The sequence below is a fragment of the Tachyglossus aculeatus genome, chromosome 22, assembly GCF_015852505.1.
Source record: "Tachyglossus aculeatus isolate mTacAcu1 chromosome 22, mTacAcu1.pri, whole genome shotgun sequence".
In the NCBI taxonomy this organism is placed as follows: Eukaryota; Metazoa; Chordata; class Mammalia; order Monotremata; family Tachyglossidae; genus Tachyglossus; species Tachyglossus aculeatus.
The window spans coordinates 6469844-6488253 of record NC_052087.1 but is presented as its reverse complement, the minus strand read 5'-3'; the positions used below and the strand labels follow the sequence as shown (position 1 = coordinate 6488253).

General features: G+C 43.5%; 2 protein-coding genes across 3 annotated transcripts in view; one reads left to right on the top strand and one right to left on the bottom strand.

Moving 5' to 3' along the window:
- Nucleotides 1-1631, top strand: part of IMMP1L (inner mitochondrial membrane peptidase subunit 1) — a 93237-nt gene extending 91606 nt beyond the window's left edge. The window contains exon 7 of the mRNA XM_038764822.1: nucleotides 1460-1631. Coding sequence (XP_038620750.1) covers nucleotides 1460-1528 — 69 coding nt within the window. The 3' untranslated portion in view covers nucleotides 1529-1631. The remainder of the gene's footprint in view (nucleotides 1-1459) is intronic.
- Nucleotides 1632-2374: 743 nt separating this feature from the next.
- DNAJC24 (DnaJ heat shock protein family (Hsp40) member C24) overlaps nucleotides 2375-18410 on the bottom strand; it is an 81646-nt gene continuing 65610 nt past the window's right edge. For both annotated transcript variants that reach the window (XM_038763997.1, XM_038763999.1), the window contains 2 exons: nucleotides 7996-8064; nucleotides 2375-2897 (listed from right to left, as the gene is read on the bottom strand). In XM_038763997.1, the coding sequence (XP_038619925.1) occupies nucleotides 2767-2897; nucleotides 7996-8064 (200 nt within the window). In that variant the 3' untranslated portion in view covers nucleotides 2375-2766. The remainder of the gene's footprint in view (nucleotides 2898-7995; nucleotides 8065-18410) is intronic.

Genomic DNA, 18410 nt, shown 5'->3' with positions numbered 1-18410 from the left:
GTTACCGGTGGATGCAAGGGCCGGATGAGGTAACAGAGTTAGGGCAGGGCTGTTGCCGTAACCCCATCAATCTTCTAATTTGTAAGTAGCCCTAATACTTAAAGATTAAAAAATACAAAACTGCCTTTGGGAGGCAGGCAGAGATCTGCGTGGGCATTATTTGTGATACTTCTATCGCTTCCCCCGTCCCACCAACAGGCCTTATCCAGCCTGACATGCAGTTTTACTGCGCGGAACTGGCGGGGTGGGCCGGGGAACTGCTGGTATGAAGGTCTTCCCCCTCCTTTTCACCCCCCCATTTGCCTCCAGGTTTTCCCTGGAGTAAAAAGGGAAGAAAATAGAGAAGAAAGAGACGGAGGAGGGAAGGGGAAATCCCAGGAAAGGCCCAGAGCGGTCCCAGCCATGGCTTAGCCGCGGTATCCTGGCGGTGGTTTGTTCTTTTCGTTCATTCAAATGCAGTCGCCCTTACTCGCATCCATCCCGAATCGCACCATAATACTAATGATGAGACTCCACCTGTAACTTGGCAATGGGAACCTGCAGGTCTGTTAGATAAAGTACGGTTATTTGGGCCTCTCGCTTCAGGGGCAGAACATTTTGCCTTCCTTCCTCTCCCCCTCGTCCCCCTCTCCATCCCCCCCATCTTACCTCCTTCCCTTCCCCACAGCACCTGTATATATGTATATATGTTTGGACATATTTATTACTCTATTTATTTTACTTGTCCATATCTATTCTATTTATTTTATTTTGTTAGTATGTTTGGTTTTGTTCTCTGTCTCCCCCTTTTAGACTGTGAGCCCACCGTTGGGTAGGGACCGTCTCTATATGTTGCCAATTTGTACTTCCCAAGCGCTTAGTACAGTGCTCTGCACATGGTAAGCGCTCAATAAATACGATTGATGATGATTTTGCCTAAAATGCCTTTTCAGACGGAATTCAGGTTAGAGGACGGCGTGAAATCAGTTTCCACTAACGTACGGATCCTATTCATTTTGGGTTGCAACGGAGGACACTCAGCTCCTTCCAAAAGAAATTTAGGCTGGAACGGGTGCAAGGGCAAAAGGGATGTTTGCCTTTCTAAAAAGGATGAGAAAATCAGAAGAAATTGGAAAAAGGGACGTTTGCCTTTCTAAAAAGGATGAGAAAATCAGAAGAAATTGGAAAAAGGGATGTTTGCCTTTCTAAAAAGGATGAGAAAATCAGAAGAAATTGGAAAAGGGGATGTTTGCCTTTCTAAAAAGGATGAGAAAATCAGAAGAAATTGGAGCCTGCAAATAAGTTCATTCGTTCATTCAGTCGTATTTATTGAGCGCTTACTGTGTGCAGAGCGCTGTACTAAGCGCTTGGGAAGTACGAGTTGGCAACATATAGAGACGGTCCCAAGCGACTTGTACGTAATAGTTCAGTGTTTATCCCTAAACTGAGAATACTAATTTATTGAATTTTTCTCTTATAGATTTGGCCCTTGAGTGATTTTGGATTTCTACGAGATAGCCCCAATGGCTATAGATTTCCTGAAGATTAGCAAGTATCCAGCCATTTTCTTTTTATTTTAACACATTCCTGAAGGATAGCTTTTACTAATTCGTCAAGCAATGTCTTTACCATTAAAAAATATTTGATATTCAGTATGGAAGACATTCTTTTCACAGCTAAAGATACAGAGGAGTGAGAGCTGTTGCTGAACTTGGGAAGCGGCGTGGCCTAGAGGAAAGAGAACGAGCCTGGATCTGGGTTCTAATCCCTGCTCCACCACTTGTCTGCCTTGTGACCTTGGGCAAGTCATTTCTCTGTGCCTCTGTTACTTCAGCTGTAAAATGGGATTAAGACGGAGCTACATGAGGCACAGGGACTGTATCCTACCTGACAACCTTATATCTCTCCCAGCGCTTAGTACAGTGCCTGGAAAATAGTGAGTTTACCAGTATCATTTAAAAAAAAACCAAACAAAAAAAACCTTATCTGGTATGAACATTAAGTCTACTTTCCTCCTTTAACAATACTTTGTTCTTAATCACAGACAGGAAACGATGCCTCTGCTTTCCTTTGGCTTCTGATTTGTACCCTTAAGAGTGATGGGTAATCATTCTAATTACTGTCTGCTTACCCAGATAAACCTAAACCTGCTTATTAATAATAATAATAATAATAATAATAATAATAATAATGGCATTTGTTAAGTGCTTACTACGTGCAAAGCACTATTCTCAGCGTTGATGCTTATGAGGTGACATCTCTAAAACTTAACAGTAAATCTTTGGGGTTGAGGAACAAGACGTCAGAGCTTTTATTTACAGCAGAGCTGTTCGTTTTGAACTTCGGTCCTTTGAAAGAAAAAAATACAAGGAAATCGATTTTATTTTACATTTTTATTGAAAAATATAAATGGTCCCCATGAAAATTCTGGCAGGCTGAATAGTCACATGACCCGATTGTTAAAGGGGATGCCCATTTCTCCTTCCCCTGGAAGTCAGGGAGTGAGGAGGATGAGCAGATTGGTTAAAAAAGACCAAATGGAAATTCACCAAGTATGAAAAATTATTCTAATTTTAATTCAGTTCATGGGGGTGAGGGGCTCCTTGAAATTATGATATTTCCCTGGTTATCCTTAAAAAGAGTACTAAGGCCGACATTTCAGCAGTTTCCCAGAATACACCCCAAAATGGATCTGATTTGGAATTTGTGTTCTTTCAATCGGACAAAGCCCATCTCCCCCTTCTCTATATCCTGAGCAGTTTTTCCATTGTACTGTATGAAATTACTTCAGTTGGGTTGGAGAATTTCTAGAATTAGTGAACACGTGTCACAAGAAATCAGGTTAACTTCTTCCACTTCTTCCTTCGAGACAGTATATTTTCCACCGCACCGGCAACTGAAAGCGTAACACTGTTCATCTAAAAAAAAAAAAAAACAAATGAAAATTTCAGTGCATAAATTCGTACAAAATATTGATTTGTCATGAAGTTCGGAGTCCCCTGTGATTAGTTCCAAAACTATATGGATTGCCTGACTGCCTGTTAAACAAAGAATACTCCACCGTAACTTCTTCTGTAGCATGGATACCCTTTACGTTGTTATTATTGTTATTGGAAGGGCGTACTTCACTGAGTGCTTACTTTGTACTGTGAGCACTTCGTGGGACAGGGACTGTGTCTAACTTAATTAGCTTGTATGGACCCCAGTGCTTAGTACAGTGCCCGGCACATAATAAGTGCTTAACAAATACCAAAATTATTATTATTATTACTAAGCCCTTGGGAGAGTACAATAGAGCTAGTCGACACAATCTCTGCCCTCATTGAGCTTGCTGTGTCGTGGGGGAGTCAGATGCTGAAATAAATTACAGGCAGGGGAAGCAACCAAGTTAAAGTACATAAGTGTAATCGGTCAATCAGTGGTATTTACTGAGCGTTGACTGTGTGTGGAGGATTGTAAAATGCCTTTTCAGACGGAATTCAGGTTAGAGGATGGCGTAAAATCAGTTTCCACTAACGTATGGATCCTATTCATTTTGGGTTGCAACGGAGGACATTCAGCTCCTTCCAAAAGAAATTTAGGCTGGAGCGGGTGCGAGGGCAAAAGGGATGTTTGCCTTTCCAAAAAGGATGAGAAAATCAGAAGAAACTGGAAAAAGGGATGTTTGCGCTTGGCAGAGTACACTATATCAGAGTTGGTAGAAATGTTCCGTGCCCACAAGGAGCTTACAGTCTAGAGGGAAAAACAGATATTAACGTAAAAAAGTACATTACAGTTATGTACGTAAGTGCCGTGGGGCTGAAGGTGGGGTGAATAAAGGTGCAAATCTAAGGGCAAGGGTGAAGCAGAAGGCAGGGGAAATGAAGGCTTAGTTAGGGAATAAGAATAATAATAGCTGTCATATTTGTTAAGCGTTTACTGTGTGCCAGGCACTGTACTGAGCACTGGGATGTATACAGGCCGATCAGGTTGGACACAGCCCCTGTCCCGGGTGAAGCTCACAATCTTAATCCCCTTTCTCCAGTTGAGGGAACTGAGGCCCAGAGAAGTGAAGAAGTGACTGGCCCAGGGTCACACAGCAGACAAGCAGCGGAGGCAGGATGAGAACGCATGACTTTCTGACTTTCAGGGCGAAGGCCTGGTTCCTTAGAGGAGATGTCGTTTTCTCAAGGCTTTGAAGGTGGAGCTTGTGCCCTCCCCCCCAAACACCCACCCACCCACCCATCCATCTCTCTCTCTCTCTGTTTCTCCCTCTCTCCCTCTTTCCCTCTCTCCCTTTCCCTGCTTCCCACAAAAAGCAGGAGCACTAGGAGAGCAGACCAGCTTTTTTTCTCCTGCCCCGACCTAGGAATGTCTCCCGGAGCTATACGGGCTCTCTGCAAGTGGCTGTCGGCAACACAGACCCTGTTCCCTAGAAGGACGCTTAAGTCCAAACATCTTCACGGAACCTAGCGAACATTTTTTACCACCACATGACTTTTGGGACGTCAGAAAAGTTCCTATCTAGAAACAGGAGGGTGTTTTCCCAAGAGGAAAAAAAAACAGCTGGGTAGTTCTGAACCAACAGGGATGGTAAGTAGGGAGGGGGAAATCAAAAGAATTACTGTTTTAGTTCCAGCAATCATGAAATCACAACAGAGAAAGGAAAAAAAAACACTAATCTTTAAAGATATGCTGGGAGAGAAACAAGGTAAGCTTGCTGTGGACATGGAATACGTCTGCACTCTCCCAATTGCTTAGTACAGTGCTCTACACGTAGCAGATGGTCATCATCATCATCATCATCGATCGTATTTATTGAGCGCTTACTGTGTGCACAGCACTGGACTAAGCGCTTGGGAAGTACAAATTGGCAACATATAGAGACAGTCCCTACCCAACAGTGGGCTCACAGTCTAAAAGGGGGAGACAAAACCAAACATACTAACAAAATAAAATAGAATAGATATGTACAAGTAAAATAAATAAATAGAGTAATAAATATGTACAAACATATATACATATATACAGGTGCTGTGAGGAAGGGAAGGGAAGGAGGTAAGATGGGGGGGATGGAGAGGGGGACGAGGGAGAGAAGAAGGAAGAAATTCCCAATTGCTTAGTACAGTGCTCTACACGTAGCAGATGGTCATCATCATCATCATCAATCGTATTTATTGAGCGCTTACTGTGTGCAGAGCACTGGACTGAGCGCTTGGGAAGTACAAATTGGCAACATATAGAGACAGTCCCTACCCAACAGTGGGCTCACAGTCTAAAAGGGGGAGACAAAACCAAACATACTAACAAAATAAATAGAATAGATATGTACAAGTAAAATAAATAGAGTAATAAATATGTACAAACATATATACAGGTGCTGTGAGGAAGGGAAGGAGGTAAGATGGGGGGGATGGAGAGGGGGACAAGGGGGAGAGGAAGGAAGAAATTCCCAATTGCTTAGTACAGTGCTCTACACGTAGCAGATGGTCATCATCATCATCATCAATCGTATTTATTGAGCGCTTACTGTGTGCAGAGCACTGGACTAAGCGCTTGGGAAGTACAAATTGGCAACATATAGAGACAGTCCCTACCCAACAGTGGGCTCACAGTCTAAAAGGGGGAGACAAAACCAAACATACTAACAAAATAAATAGAATAGATATGTACAAGTAAAATAAATAAATAAATAGAGTAATAAATATGTACAAACATATATACAGGTGCTGTGAGGAAGGGAAGGAGGTAAGATGGGGGGGATGGAGAGGGGGACAAGGGGGAGAGGAAGGAAGAAATTCCCAATTGCTTAGTACAGTGCTCTACACGTAGCAGATGGTCAAGAAATACCATTGATTGATTTGAAGGGACCCTGGGCAAAAAATGGCATTGCTAAATGGGTTCTCCCTCCTGAACGGAAGCTAAAGGGGATACTGAGAAACCAGGAAGTGGGGAAGTGGAGTGGACCATCAGGAATTCCGCACGGCTCCCTCTCCAAAGAACAAATAGCGACGGGCGTGGAAAGTAGCACCGTGGCCTCGTGGAAAAAGTACAGGCCTGGAAGTGGGAGGGCCTCGCTTCTAAATCCTCTTAACTGCTTGTGATCTTGGGCAAGTCACTTAACTTTTCTGTGCCTCAGTTCCCTCCTCTGAAGATGATAATGATGGTGCTCGTTAAGCGCTTACTACGTGCCAAGCACTCAATACCTTTTCTCCCTCCTGCTTCGACTGTGAGCCCCATGGGGGACTTGGTTATCTTGTATCTACCCCTACACTTAGTACAGTGCGTGGCACATAGGAAGTACTGAACAAATATCATTTATTCAGTCGTATTTATTAAGCGCTTACTGTGTGCAGAGCGCTCTACTAAGTGCTGGGGAAGTACCACAATTATTATTATTGAAAACTCGGCCTTGGTTGGGGGCAGAGAGTAGGGTGTGTCCACAAGAGAAACATGAGCCCACTGTTGGGTAGGGACCGTCTCTATATGTTGCCAATTTGTACTTCCCAAGCGCTTAGTACAGTGCTCTGCACATAGTAAGCGCTCAATAAATACGACTGATGATGATAAAAGAGAGTAATACGATTGATGATGATAAAAGAGAGTAATGCAGCAGCCAGAGCAGAAAAATTCTTCATGCAGCGAACATCTAATCAGAATAGAAAAATAACTGGAGGCAGTCATATAGGAGGAGCAGCATGGCCTAGTGGAAAGGGCACGGTCCTGGGAGTCAGAGGACCTGAGTTCTAATCCAACTTTTACCGCTTGTCTGTTGTATGACCTTGGACAAGTCACAGCTTCTACGTGCTTGTCACTTCAACAGTGAAATGGGGATTAAATCCTCTTCCCTCCAATTTAGACTGTGAGCCCCATGCGGGACAGGGACTGTGTCCAACCTGATAAACTTGTATCTGTCCCAGCGCTTAGAGCACAGTTTGATACAAAATAAGGGCTTAACAAATACCTTTTTTTTAAAAAAAAAAAGAACAAACACAATTCTGCATAAATTTCCTCCCTTAAAATGAAAACACAAAGCAGCGTGGCCTAGTGGAAAGAGCATGGGCCAGAGGATCAGAGGACGAGGTTCTAATCCCGCTCCACCGTGTACCTGCTGTGTGATCTTGGTCAGGTCACTAAACTTCTCCATGCCTTAGTTCCCTCATCTTCAAAAATGGGGCCTTTTAATACCTGTTTTCCCTCTTACTTGGACTGTGAGTCCCATGTAGGGACCTGATTATCTTGTAATAATAATAATAATGATGGTATTTGTTAAGTGCTAAGCTCTAAGCGCTGGGGGGGATACAAGGCGATCAGGCTGTCCCATGTGGGGCTCACAATCTTAACCCCCATTTTACAGATGAGGTAACTGAGGCACAGAGAAGTGAAGTGACTTGCCCAAAGTCACACAGCTGACAAGCGGCGGAGCTGGGATTTGAACCCAGGACCTCTGACTCCCAAGCCCGTGAGCCACGCTGCTTCTCTGTATCAACCCCAAGGCATAATACAGTCCTTGGCATATAGTAAGTGATAATAATAATAATAATTTTGGTATTTGTTAAGCGCTTACTATGTGCAAAGCACTGTCCTAAGTGCTGGGGAGGAGACAAGGTGATCAGGTTGTCCCATGTGGGGCTAACAATCTTAATCCCCATTTTACATTTTATTTAGCAAACACCACAGTTATTATTAAAGCGGAAGCAAAACCCTGAAATACGTACTCTACAGAACCCATTTTACATTTTACTTAGCAAATACCACAGTTATTATTAAAGCGGAAGCAAAACCCTGAAATACGTACTCTACAGAACCCATTTTACATTTTACTTAGCAAATACCACGGTTATTATTAAAGCGGAAGCAAACCCCTGAAATACGTAATCTACAGAAATCTAAATTGAGCCAACACGTTATTTAAGGATGACATCCCCAAATGTTACTTTATAAAGGCGAGGATTTAGCCATGCAGTTTAGCACAGCTGACTCTAGGCAGAATCTTAAATAGGAAAAAAAAAAATATGCAATAATATAACTTCAGACCTTTATTCCAGGACATGTCTTCAAGATATACTTGAGTGTGCACCGGTCCCACGTTTCTTAGATCATCTTCTGTAATACAACAGCAAGAGGGAGGGGATTAAGAATGTAAAAAATTCTATTAATGGATCAGATCAGGTACATCCAAGCCAACAGCATATAAAAGGCATGTTGTACAATTCATCTGTAATATGATGGTGGAATTGTACGTTTGTACGTATTTATTACCCTATTTATTTACTACTTCGAGACTGAGAGCCCGCTCTTCTAGACTGTGAGCCTGCTGTCGGGTAGGGACCGTCTCTAGATGTTGCCAACCTGTACTTCCCAAGCGCTTAGTACAGTGCTCCGCATAAATACGGTTGAATGAATCAATGAATTTATTTATTTATTTTATTTGTACATATCTATTCTATTTATTTTATTTTGTTACTATGTTTTGTTTTGTTGTCTGCCTCCCCCTTCTAGCCTGTGAGCCCGCTGTCGGGTCGGGACGGTCTCTAGATGTTGCCGACTTGTACGTCCCAAGCGCTTAGTACAGTGCTCTGCACGCAGTGAGCGCTCAATAAATACGGTTGAATGAATGAATGAATTTATTTATTTTATTTGTACATATCTATTCTATTTATTTTATTTTGTTACCATGTTTGGTTTTGTTGTCTGCCTCCCCCTTCTAGCCTGTGAGCCCGCTGTCGGGTCGGGACCGTCTCTAGATGTTGCCGACTTGTACGTCCCAAGCGCTTAGTACGGTGCTCTGCATGCAGTGAGCGCTCAATAAATACGGTTGAATGAATTTATTTATTTATTTATTTTATTTGTACATATTTATTCTATTTATTTTATTTTGTTACCATGTTTGGTTTTGTTGTCTGCCTCCCCCTTCTAGCCTGTGAGCCCGCTGTCGGGTAGGGACCGTCTCTATATGTTGCCGACTTGTACGTCCCAAGCGCTTAGTACAGTGCTCTGCACGCAGTAAGCGCTCAATAAATACGATTGAATGAACGAATGGATGAATGAACAGGCAACAAGATGCTTGGGGAACCCGTTAATTGCCCTTTTTGGTGTCCATTGTAGTGGTTAAGACAATGCCTCTAACACAGTGTAAGTGCCAAGTAGCAGGGAACTTCTCTTGTGTCTAGTATGGTGCATGCCACTCCGGTGCTGTGTAAATACCATTACTATTTACTACTTTCCTAATTTTCCTTCTGATAACCCATTATGGTTGTCTCTTCCCCATATGCTTATCCAAAGCCTCCTGAATTTGCTGATATTTTCAGTTTCACAGCTAGGGACCGTCTCTATACGTTGCCAACTTGTACTTCCCAAGCGCTTAGTACAGTGCTCTGCACACCGTAAGCGCTCAATAAATACGATTGAATGAATGAATGAATATCGGAAACTGCGTGGCTTAGTGGAAAGCTTAGTGGAAAGCACAAGAAGCAGCGTGGCTCTTTCGGCTTTGGAGTCAGAGGTCATGGGTTCGAATGCCGACTCCGCCACATGTCTGCTGTGTGAACTTGGGCAAGTCACTTAACTTCTCTGAGCCTCAGTTACCTCATCTGTAAAATGGGGATTAAGACTGTGGGCCCCACGTGGGACAACTTGATCACCTTGTATCCCCCCCCAACGTTTAGAACAGTGCTCTGCACATAGTAAGCACTTAACAAGTGCCATCATTATGTATAAGCACTTAGTACAGTGCTCTGCACATAGTAAGCGCTCAATAAATACGACTGATTGATTGATTGATTGGAAATCACAGGTCTGGCAGCCAGATGAGAACCCTGGCTCCACCACTTGTCTGCTGTGTGGCCCTGAGAAGCCATTTAACTTCTCTGTGCCTCAGTTTCCTCAGCTGTAAAATGGGGATTCAACACCTGTTCACCCTCCTACTTAGACTCTGAGCCCCGCGTGCGACAGGATCCGTGCGCAACCTGATTAATTTCTAGACTGTGAGCCTGTTGTTGGGTAGGGACCATCTCTACATGTTGCTGACTTGTACTTTCCAAGCGCTTAGTCCAGTGCTCCGCACACAGTAAGCGCTCAATAAATACGATTGAATGAATGGATGAATTAATCTGTAACTACCCCACGTGCTTAGAACAGTGCTTGAAACATAACAAGAGCTAAGCAAATACCATAATCACCATCATTATGACTCTCGTATGGTTGCTACCATTCATTCATTCATTCAGTCGTATTTATTGAGCGCTTACTGTGTGCAGAGCACTGTCCTAAGCGCTTGGGAAGGACAAGCTGGCAACACACCAGAGAAGTGCTTCCTTTTGTTAACTTTTAATCCGCTACTTTTAAAACCTAATGGGCGCCCCCTCATTCTGCTGTGCTGGGGAATTTGGAAAACAAAAATTTAGTGCTTGAAGTCATCAACAATGTACAAATATGGTTGTACATATTTATTACTCTATTTATTTATTTTACTTGTACATTTCTATCCTATTTATTTTATTTTGTTGGTACGTTTGGTTCTGTTCTCTGTCTCCCCCTTTTAGACTGTGAGCCCACTGTTGGGTAGGGACTGTCTCTATGTGTTGCCAATTTGTACTTCCCAGGCGCTTAGTACAGTGCTCTGCACATAGTAAGCGCTCAATAAATACGATTGATTGATTGATTGATTGATCAACAAAGCGCGGGGCAATCTTTGTCTTTCTTCTAGTAGCACGGCCTAATGTTAAAGAGCCCCGGCCTGGGAGTTAGAGGACCTGGGTTCTAATTCCAGCTCTGCCACTTGCCTAGTATATAACCTTGGGCAAGTCATTTCCTATCTCTGTGCCTCAATTTCATCATCAGCATCATCATCAATCGTATTTATTGAGCGCTTACTATGTGCAGAGCACTGTACTAAGCGCTTGGGAAGTACAAATTGGCAACATACAGAGACAGTCCATACCCAACATTGGGCTCACAGTCTAAAATCTGTAAAATGGGGATGCCTTTCTCCCTCCTACTTAGAGTGTGAACCACATGGGGACAGGGACAGCGTCGAAGCTGATTATCCCGTATCTACCCTTCATCCCAAGACCTGCCTCAGACAGCCTGAAGCTTTTCCACCTGCAATTAGCTAGTCAACTCACTATTTTGTGGGAGATTATTTTCTAAGACCTGTCAGAGAGTGATGGATGTTTCCAGGGACGACTCCTAATTTTAATATTTTAGCAGAATCTGGTGCCTCTTGGGCCGAAACAAAGAAACTAGGCCGAATGACGGGAAAGTGTCTTCAGAGGAAAACAATGCTTCTACACGGCTGCGTCCCTCTGATTTTTAAAAATGTTCCTAAATAGACTATTATTTTGGACAACATCGATGTCCTGCATTCCTTTCTTCGTTCCTTATATGTTTGAAATTTATTGGTAAGTTGGAAAAAGGTTATACAAAAGTCATACAATATAAAATTTACTCTAGTTTCCCATTAAGGTATGTCCGCTATTAGTTCATTTTGCATTTTTTTTTTTTTGAGCCCTAGCAATGTATCTGGGCTAAAGATGTAGTCTTTGAGTAGGGTCTGTCCATACTGGAATCATCAGAGAGTTTCTCCAGTACTCTCTGTTCCCTCCTGAAGCCCGGGATGCATGCCAGACTTTTCCGACTTTTCCTGAACCTAGCACTTTGGTACTAATCAGTGCAAATATATTATTAATTACGGAGTTCTTAAACAGCCAAGGGACTTTAGGAATTCAATTGCAAGGTCTTCTCTTGGAAAGAGAAATGAAAGCCAAGCCACGTGTTTCTGTTTCACCACTTATGTCAGTCTGGTATCAGAAACCATGTTAGTTAGCTATGAATATTAGCACCAGTGAAATGAAACACTTGACTAGATTTTAACTACTGAAAAATATAATTAGCACTTACCATTCTGTGGGGCTCGTTTTTTTTTTAAAAAAAGTCATGCAGTTCATTAACAGTCTATTCGCCTATATGTAACCATCTCATAGACTGTACAACATTAAATCCCAATTTCAGTTTTGAGTCAAAACCGCACTCTGGCTCTCCGGGGAACGATCTAAACATCTCAGGCGATTTTGATGAATTCCGTCAGGTAAATTAGGGATAATGACAAGAGCATCATCATCATCAATCGTATTTATTGAGCGCTTACTGTACGCAGAGCACTGTACTAAGCGCTTGGGAAGTACAAGTTGGCAACATATAGAGACAGTCCCTACCCAACAGTGGGCTCACAGTCTAAAAGGAGCACACATGATAACTCATGGCAACAAAATTAATTGATATTTATCTCCTTTTGGCTATTGTTACTTGAAAGGATGAGAGAAAAGAGGGAGCCAGGCCAGTTGGCTCTGCTCTGCCAAGGCTCCCGGCTCTAGCCGCCTCGTGCTGTACCCTTTCTACGCTGGCTTTTTCCACCTCTCAAAAAAGTTGCTCCGGGAAACAGATTTGGTTTTTTGGGGGGCTTTTTGGTTTGTTTTTTTTTGTACTGTACCCTCAACAAAATATCTGACTTCCTGTCCACAGCCGAAATGCCAGCTCTCTCTGCTGGGTGACCTTGGGCAAGTCGCTTCACTTCTCTGAGCCTCGGTTAACTCATCTGTAAAATGGGGAGCGAGACTGTGAGCCCCCCGTGGGACTGTGTCCAACCCGATTTGCTTGTATCCACTCCAGCGCTTAGTACGGTGCCTGGTACATACTAAGCGCTTAACAAATGCCATTATTATTATTATTACTGGTCCACCTCCCTCGCCCAGCTCCAGACTGGAGACCGGGGCAGAGCGGGCAGGATGGGCAAAAGGGAGTGGCCACTTTGGGGGAGCAACCAATCTTCCCCTTCTCCCCCACATCTTAGCGCTCAATAAATACGATTGATTGATTGATCTTATTTTTTAATAGTATTTGTTAATCAGTCGTATTTCTTGAGCGCTTACTGTGTGCAGAGCACTGTACTGAGCACTTGGGAAGTACAAGTTGGCAACATATAGAGACGGTCCCTACCCAACAGTGGGCTCACAGTCGTGCTCACTATGTATCCAACACTGTTCAAAGCACTGGGATAGATCCAAGTCACAGGTTGGATGCAGTCCCTGTCCCGCATGGGGCTCATGGTCTAAGCAGGAGGGAGAACAGGAGAACTGAAGTGCAGAGAAGTTAAGTGATTCGCCCGAGGTCACACAGCAAGCGCTGGGCAGAGCTGGGATTCGAATCCAGGTCTTCTGATTCCCAGGCCCAGGTTCTTTCCACTAGGCCTCCTCATCCAGGCTGGAAGAGGCCAGGTGATGGAGCCAACCATGCTGGAAGTAACAGATGTTGCTATGAGCAGAGTTCATAAATTCCGGAGCACGATGGGGAGGAGACCGGGAGAGGGAATAAATGGGAGAGGGGGAGTGGAGAGGGATTTTCGGTGTAATCTTCACTTATCTTCCTGGTTGGTTCTGAATGGAGCCTTACAACTGCATGTAAATAGAGGAAAATGTACCCCATGTATTCATTCATTCATTCAATCGTATTTATTGAGCGCTTACTGCGTGCAGAGCACCGTACTAAGCGCTTGGGAAGTACAAGTCGGCAACATCTAGAGACGGTCCCTACCCAACAGCGGGCTCACGGGCTAGAAGGGGGAGACGGACAACAAAACAAAACATAGTGACAAAATAAAATAAATAGAATAAATATGTACAAATAAAATAAATAAATAAATTCATTCATTCACTCAATCGTATTTATTGAGCGCTCACTGAGTGCAGAGCACTGTACTAAGCGCTTGGGAAGTACAAGTCGGCAACATCTAGAGACGGTCCCTACCCAACAGCGGGCTCACAGGCTAGAAGGGGGAGACAGACAACAAAACAAAACATAGTAACAAAATGAAATAAATAGAATAAATATGTACAAATAAAATAATAAATAAATAAATAAATTCATTCATTCAATCGTATTTATTGAGCGCTCACCGTGCAGAGCACTGTACTAAGCGCTTGGGAAGTACAAGTCGGCAACATCTAGAGACGGTCCCTACCCAACAGCGGGCTCACAGGCTAGAAGGGGGAGACAGACAACAAAACATAGTAACAAAATAAAATAAATAGAATAAATATGTACAAATAAAATAATAAATAAATTCATTCATTCAATCGTATTTATTGAGCGCTCACTGCATGCAGAGCACTGTACTAAGCGCTTGGGAAGTACAAGTCGGCAACATCTAGAGACGGTCCCTACCCGATAGCGGGCTCACAGTCTAGAAGTAATAAATAAATAGGGTAATAAATAAGTACAAACGTACAACTCCACCATCATATTACAGATGAATTGTACGACATGCCTTTTATATGCTTACGTGGAACTACTAAATTACCTTAGTTAAAAGATTTTCTCCCGAGCCAACTAATTATTCGATTTTTATCCCTTGAAAAAGAATCACGAGCAGTACACCCGCTCTGTTCTATTGCGTTTGCCCGACAATCAGAGGTGAGAAAATTTTGCGGAGCCATTGTCTCGACTGAAGGACTGAAGAAAACCCCGTCAGGGCTCATCAGAAAGGTTTATGGGAGTCTACATCGCAGAGAGATTAAGGGGAAAATCTGCAGAGATTCTTTCACTCCACAGAACATTAAATAACTATTAGCAGCTTGGTTCAGTAAAGCTTAACCAGAGCTCTCACTGGGCCATTCACAACTTTTTTTTTTAAAAAAAGAGCAAAGGTTTTCTTGCTCTGTTTGGAGTACGATGAATATTTCTTATTTCCTCTAAGACATAAATGGAATTCTAACCTTTTCACTTCACCCCATCGATAATAAAATCTGTAGCAAGCAAATCTTTGTCTAGTTCCACCTCCTAAGCTACTGAAACTTTGACTAACAGTCAATGTTTAATAAAGCCGGGTGTGAAGATTAAATTCGCACACTGAGATATCTGCTAAGTTTCAGTAGGCATAATTTGGCCCAAAGGACTAACGGCATTTGAAACCCTGACACTTTCCCAGAATGGGTTAAGACATTACTGGAGCAACCGTCTGTTAAAAAGGAGGGGAGATGATTGCGGTGGTTTTCTTTAAACATCTATTTCATTTATTTTTGTGTGAGGGAATGTTTGGAGAGCATTTAAAACTGCTTTTAAGTGCTGCGGAGTGTCAGTCTCTAGGTTAAAGAAAACGTGCTGCTTTTTGGCCAGGATCTAGTTATCAGCACCTTGCATTCTTATCACGCAAGATCACTGCTCGTGATTCTTTTTCAAGGGACCACATAGAAATCGAATAATTAGTTGGCTGGGGAGAAAATCTTTTAAATAAGGTAATTTAGTAGTTCCATATAAGCATATAAAAGGCATGTCGTACAATTCACCTGTAATGTGATGGTGGAATTGTACGTCTGAACGTATTTATTACCCTATTTATTTATTACTTCTAGACTGTGAGCCTGCTGTCGGGTAGGGACTGTCTCTATATGTTGCCAACTTGTACTTCCCAAGCGCTTAGTACAGTGCTCTGCACGCAGTGAGCGCTCAATAAATACGATTGAATGAATGAATGAATTTATTTATTTATGTTATTTGTACATATTCATTCTATTTATTTTGTTAATATGTTTTGTTTTGTTGTCTCTCTCCCCCTTCCAGCCTGTAAGCCCACTGTTGGGTTGGGACCGTCTCTAGATGTTGCCGACTTGTCCTTCCCAAGCGCTTAGTACAGTGCTCTGCACGCAGTGAGCGCTCAATAAATGCGACTGAATGAATGAAGTTATTTATTTTATTTTATTTGTACATATTCTATCTATTTTATTTATTTTGTTACTATGGTTTTGTTGTCTGTCTCCCCCTTCCAGCCTGTGAGCCCGCTGTTGGGTCGGGACCGTCTCTAGATGTTGCCGACTTGTCCTTCCCAAGCGCTTAGTACGGTGCTCTGCACGCAGTGAGCGCTCAATAAATACGACTGAATGAATGAATGAAGTTATTGATTTTATTTTATTTGTACATATTCATTCTATTCATTTTACTTTGTTAATATGTTTGGTTTTGTTGTCTGTCTCCCCCTTCTAGCCTGTGAGCCCGCTGTTGGGTCGGGACCATCTCTAGATGTTGCCGACTTGTCCTTCCCAAGCGCTTAGTACAGTGCTCTGCACGCAGTGAGCGCTCAATAAATACGACTGAATGAATGAATGAAGTTATTTATTTTATTTTACTTGTACATATTCATTCTATTTATTTTATTTTGTTACTATGTTTTGTTTTGTTGTCTGTCTCCCCCTTCCAGCCTGTGAGCCCACTGTTGGGTCGGGACCGTCTCTAGATGTTGCCGACTTGTCCTTCCCAAGCGCTTAGTACGGTGCTCTGCACGCAGTGAGCGCTCAATAAATACGACTGAATGGATGAACGAATGTATTTGCACTTTAAACAATCACGAGTTATGTCATTCTTCAAATTACATATACTTCATGCAGTTGAGCTTCTCGCTGAAGCAAAGGTGGCCAATTCCCCATCTTGGATACGTCCATATTCCTCCTCGGAAAGCCTTTTTTGTGCTTTAGTAAGACACACAGACAGGCAACATTTAACTCGAAACCTGTTCATTAAATCATAAAGCACTATAATCCTCACCCCGCTGAAATTAGAGAGTCACAATTGTAAGGCTAAGAAAAATTGCAAACAACTTGCGGCTTAATTACGGGCTCGAAGGAGAACAGCGGGGCTTTTAGAGAACGGGTGGGAATTTAGTGCTGGGGGAAGGTTTCGGACTAAGCTGAGAAGCAGCGTGGCCCAGTGGCTAGAGCCCGGGCCTGCGAGTCACGAGGGTCTGGGTTCTAATCCCGGCTCCGCCACTTGCCTGCTGTGTGACTTTGGGCAAGCCGCTTCTCTGTGCTCAGTTCCCTCATCTGTAAAATGGGGATTGAGACTGTGAGCCCCCTGTGGGACCTGGACTGCGTCCAGCCTGGTTAGCTTGGAGAAGCAGCGTGGCTCAGTGGAAATCAATCAATCAATCAATCAATCGTATTTAATGAGCGCTTACTGTGTGCAGAGCACTGTACTGAGCGCTTGGGAAGTGCAAGTCGGCAACACATAGAGACAGTCCCTACCCGGCAGCCGGCTCACAGTCTAGAAGGGGGGCGGAAAGAGCATGGGTTTTGGAGTCAGAGGTCGTGGGTTCTAATCCCGGCTCTGCCAATTGTCAGCTGGGTGACTTTGGGCGAGTCACTTCACTTCTCTGGGCCTCAGTTCCCTCATCTGGAAAATAGGGATTTAGACCGGGAGCCCCACGTGGGACAACCTGATCACCTTGTAACCTCCCCAGCGCTTAGAACAGTGCTTTTAGACTGTGAGCCCACTGTTGGGTAGGGACCGTCTCTATATGTTGCCAACTTGTACTTCCCAAGCGCTTAGTACAGTGCTCTGCACACAGTAAGCGCCCAATAAATACGGCTGATGATGATGATGCTTTGCACATAGTAAGCACTTAAGAAGCTGGAGAGAAGCAGCGTGGCTCAGTGGAAAGGGCACAGGCTTTGGAGTCAGAGGTCATGGGTTCAAATCCCGGCTCCGCCAATTGTCAGCTGGGTGACTTTGGGCAAGTCACTTAACTTCTCGGTGCCTCAGTGGCCTCATCTGTAAAATGGGGATGAAGACTGTGAGCCCCCCCGTGGGACAACTTGATCACCTTGTAACCTCCCCAGCACTTAGAACAGTGCTTTGCACATAGTAAGCGCTTAATAAATGCCATCATTCTTATTGAGAAGCAGCGTGGCTCCGTGGAGAAGAACCCGGGCTTTGGAGTCAGAGGTCATGGGTTCAAAGCCCGGCTCTGCCAAATGTCAGCTGTGTGACTTTGGGCAAGTCACTTCACTTCTCTGTGCCTCAGTGGCCTCATCTGTAAAATGGGGATGAAGACTGTGAGCCCCCCGTGGGACAACTTGATCACCTTGTAACCTCCCCAGCACTTAGAATAGTGCTTTGCACATAGTAAGCGCTTAATAAATGCCATCATTCTTATTGAGAAGCAGCGTGGCTCAGTGGAGAAGAGCCCGGGCTTTGGAGTCAGAGGTCATGGGTTCAAATCCCGGCTCCGCCAATTGTCAGCTGTGTGACTTTGGGCAAGTCACTTCACTTCTCTGGGCCTCAGTTCCCTCATCTGTAAAATGGGAATGAAGACTGTGGGCCCCCTGTGGGACAACCCGATCACCTTGTAACCTCCCCAGCGCTTAGAACAGTGCTTTGCACATAGTAAGCGCTTAATAAATGCCATTATTATTATGATGATTATTATTATTATCTACGCCAGTGCTTGGTACAGTGCCTGGCACATAGTAAGTGCTTAACAAATACCAAAAAAAAAAGTCCTTAGGAACTCCGGTTGTTTTGTCAAGCTACAGCATTAGGCAGATCCAGGGATTAAGAGGCAGGGGAGCTGACGGCTGACCGCTCGACTGTCTCTATATGTTGCCAATTTGTACTTCCCAAGCGCT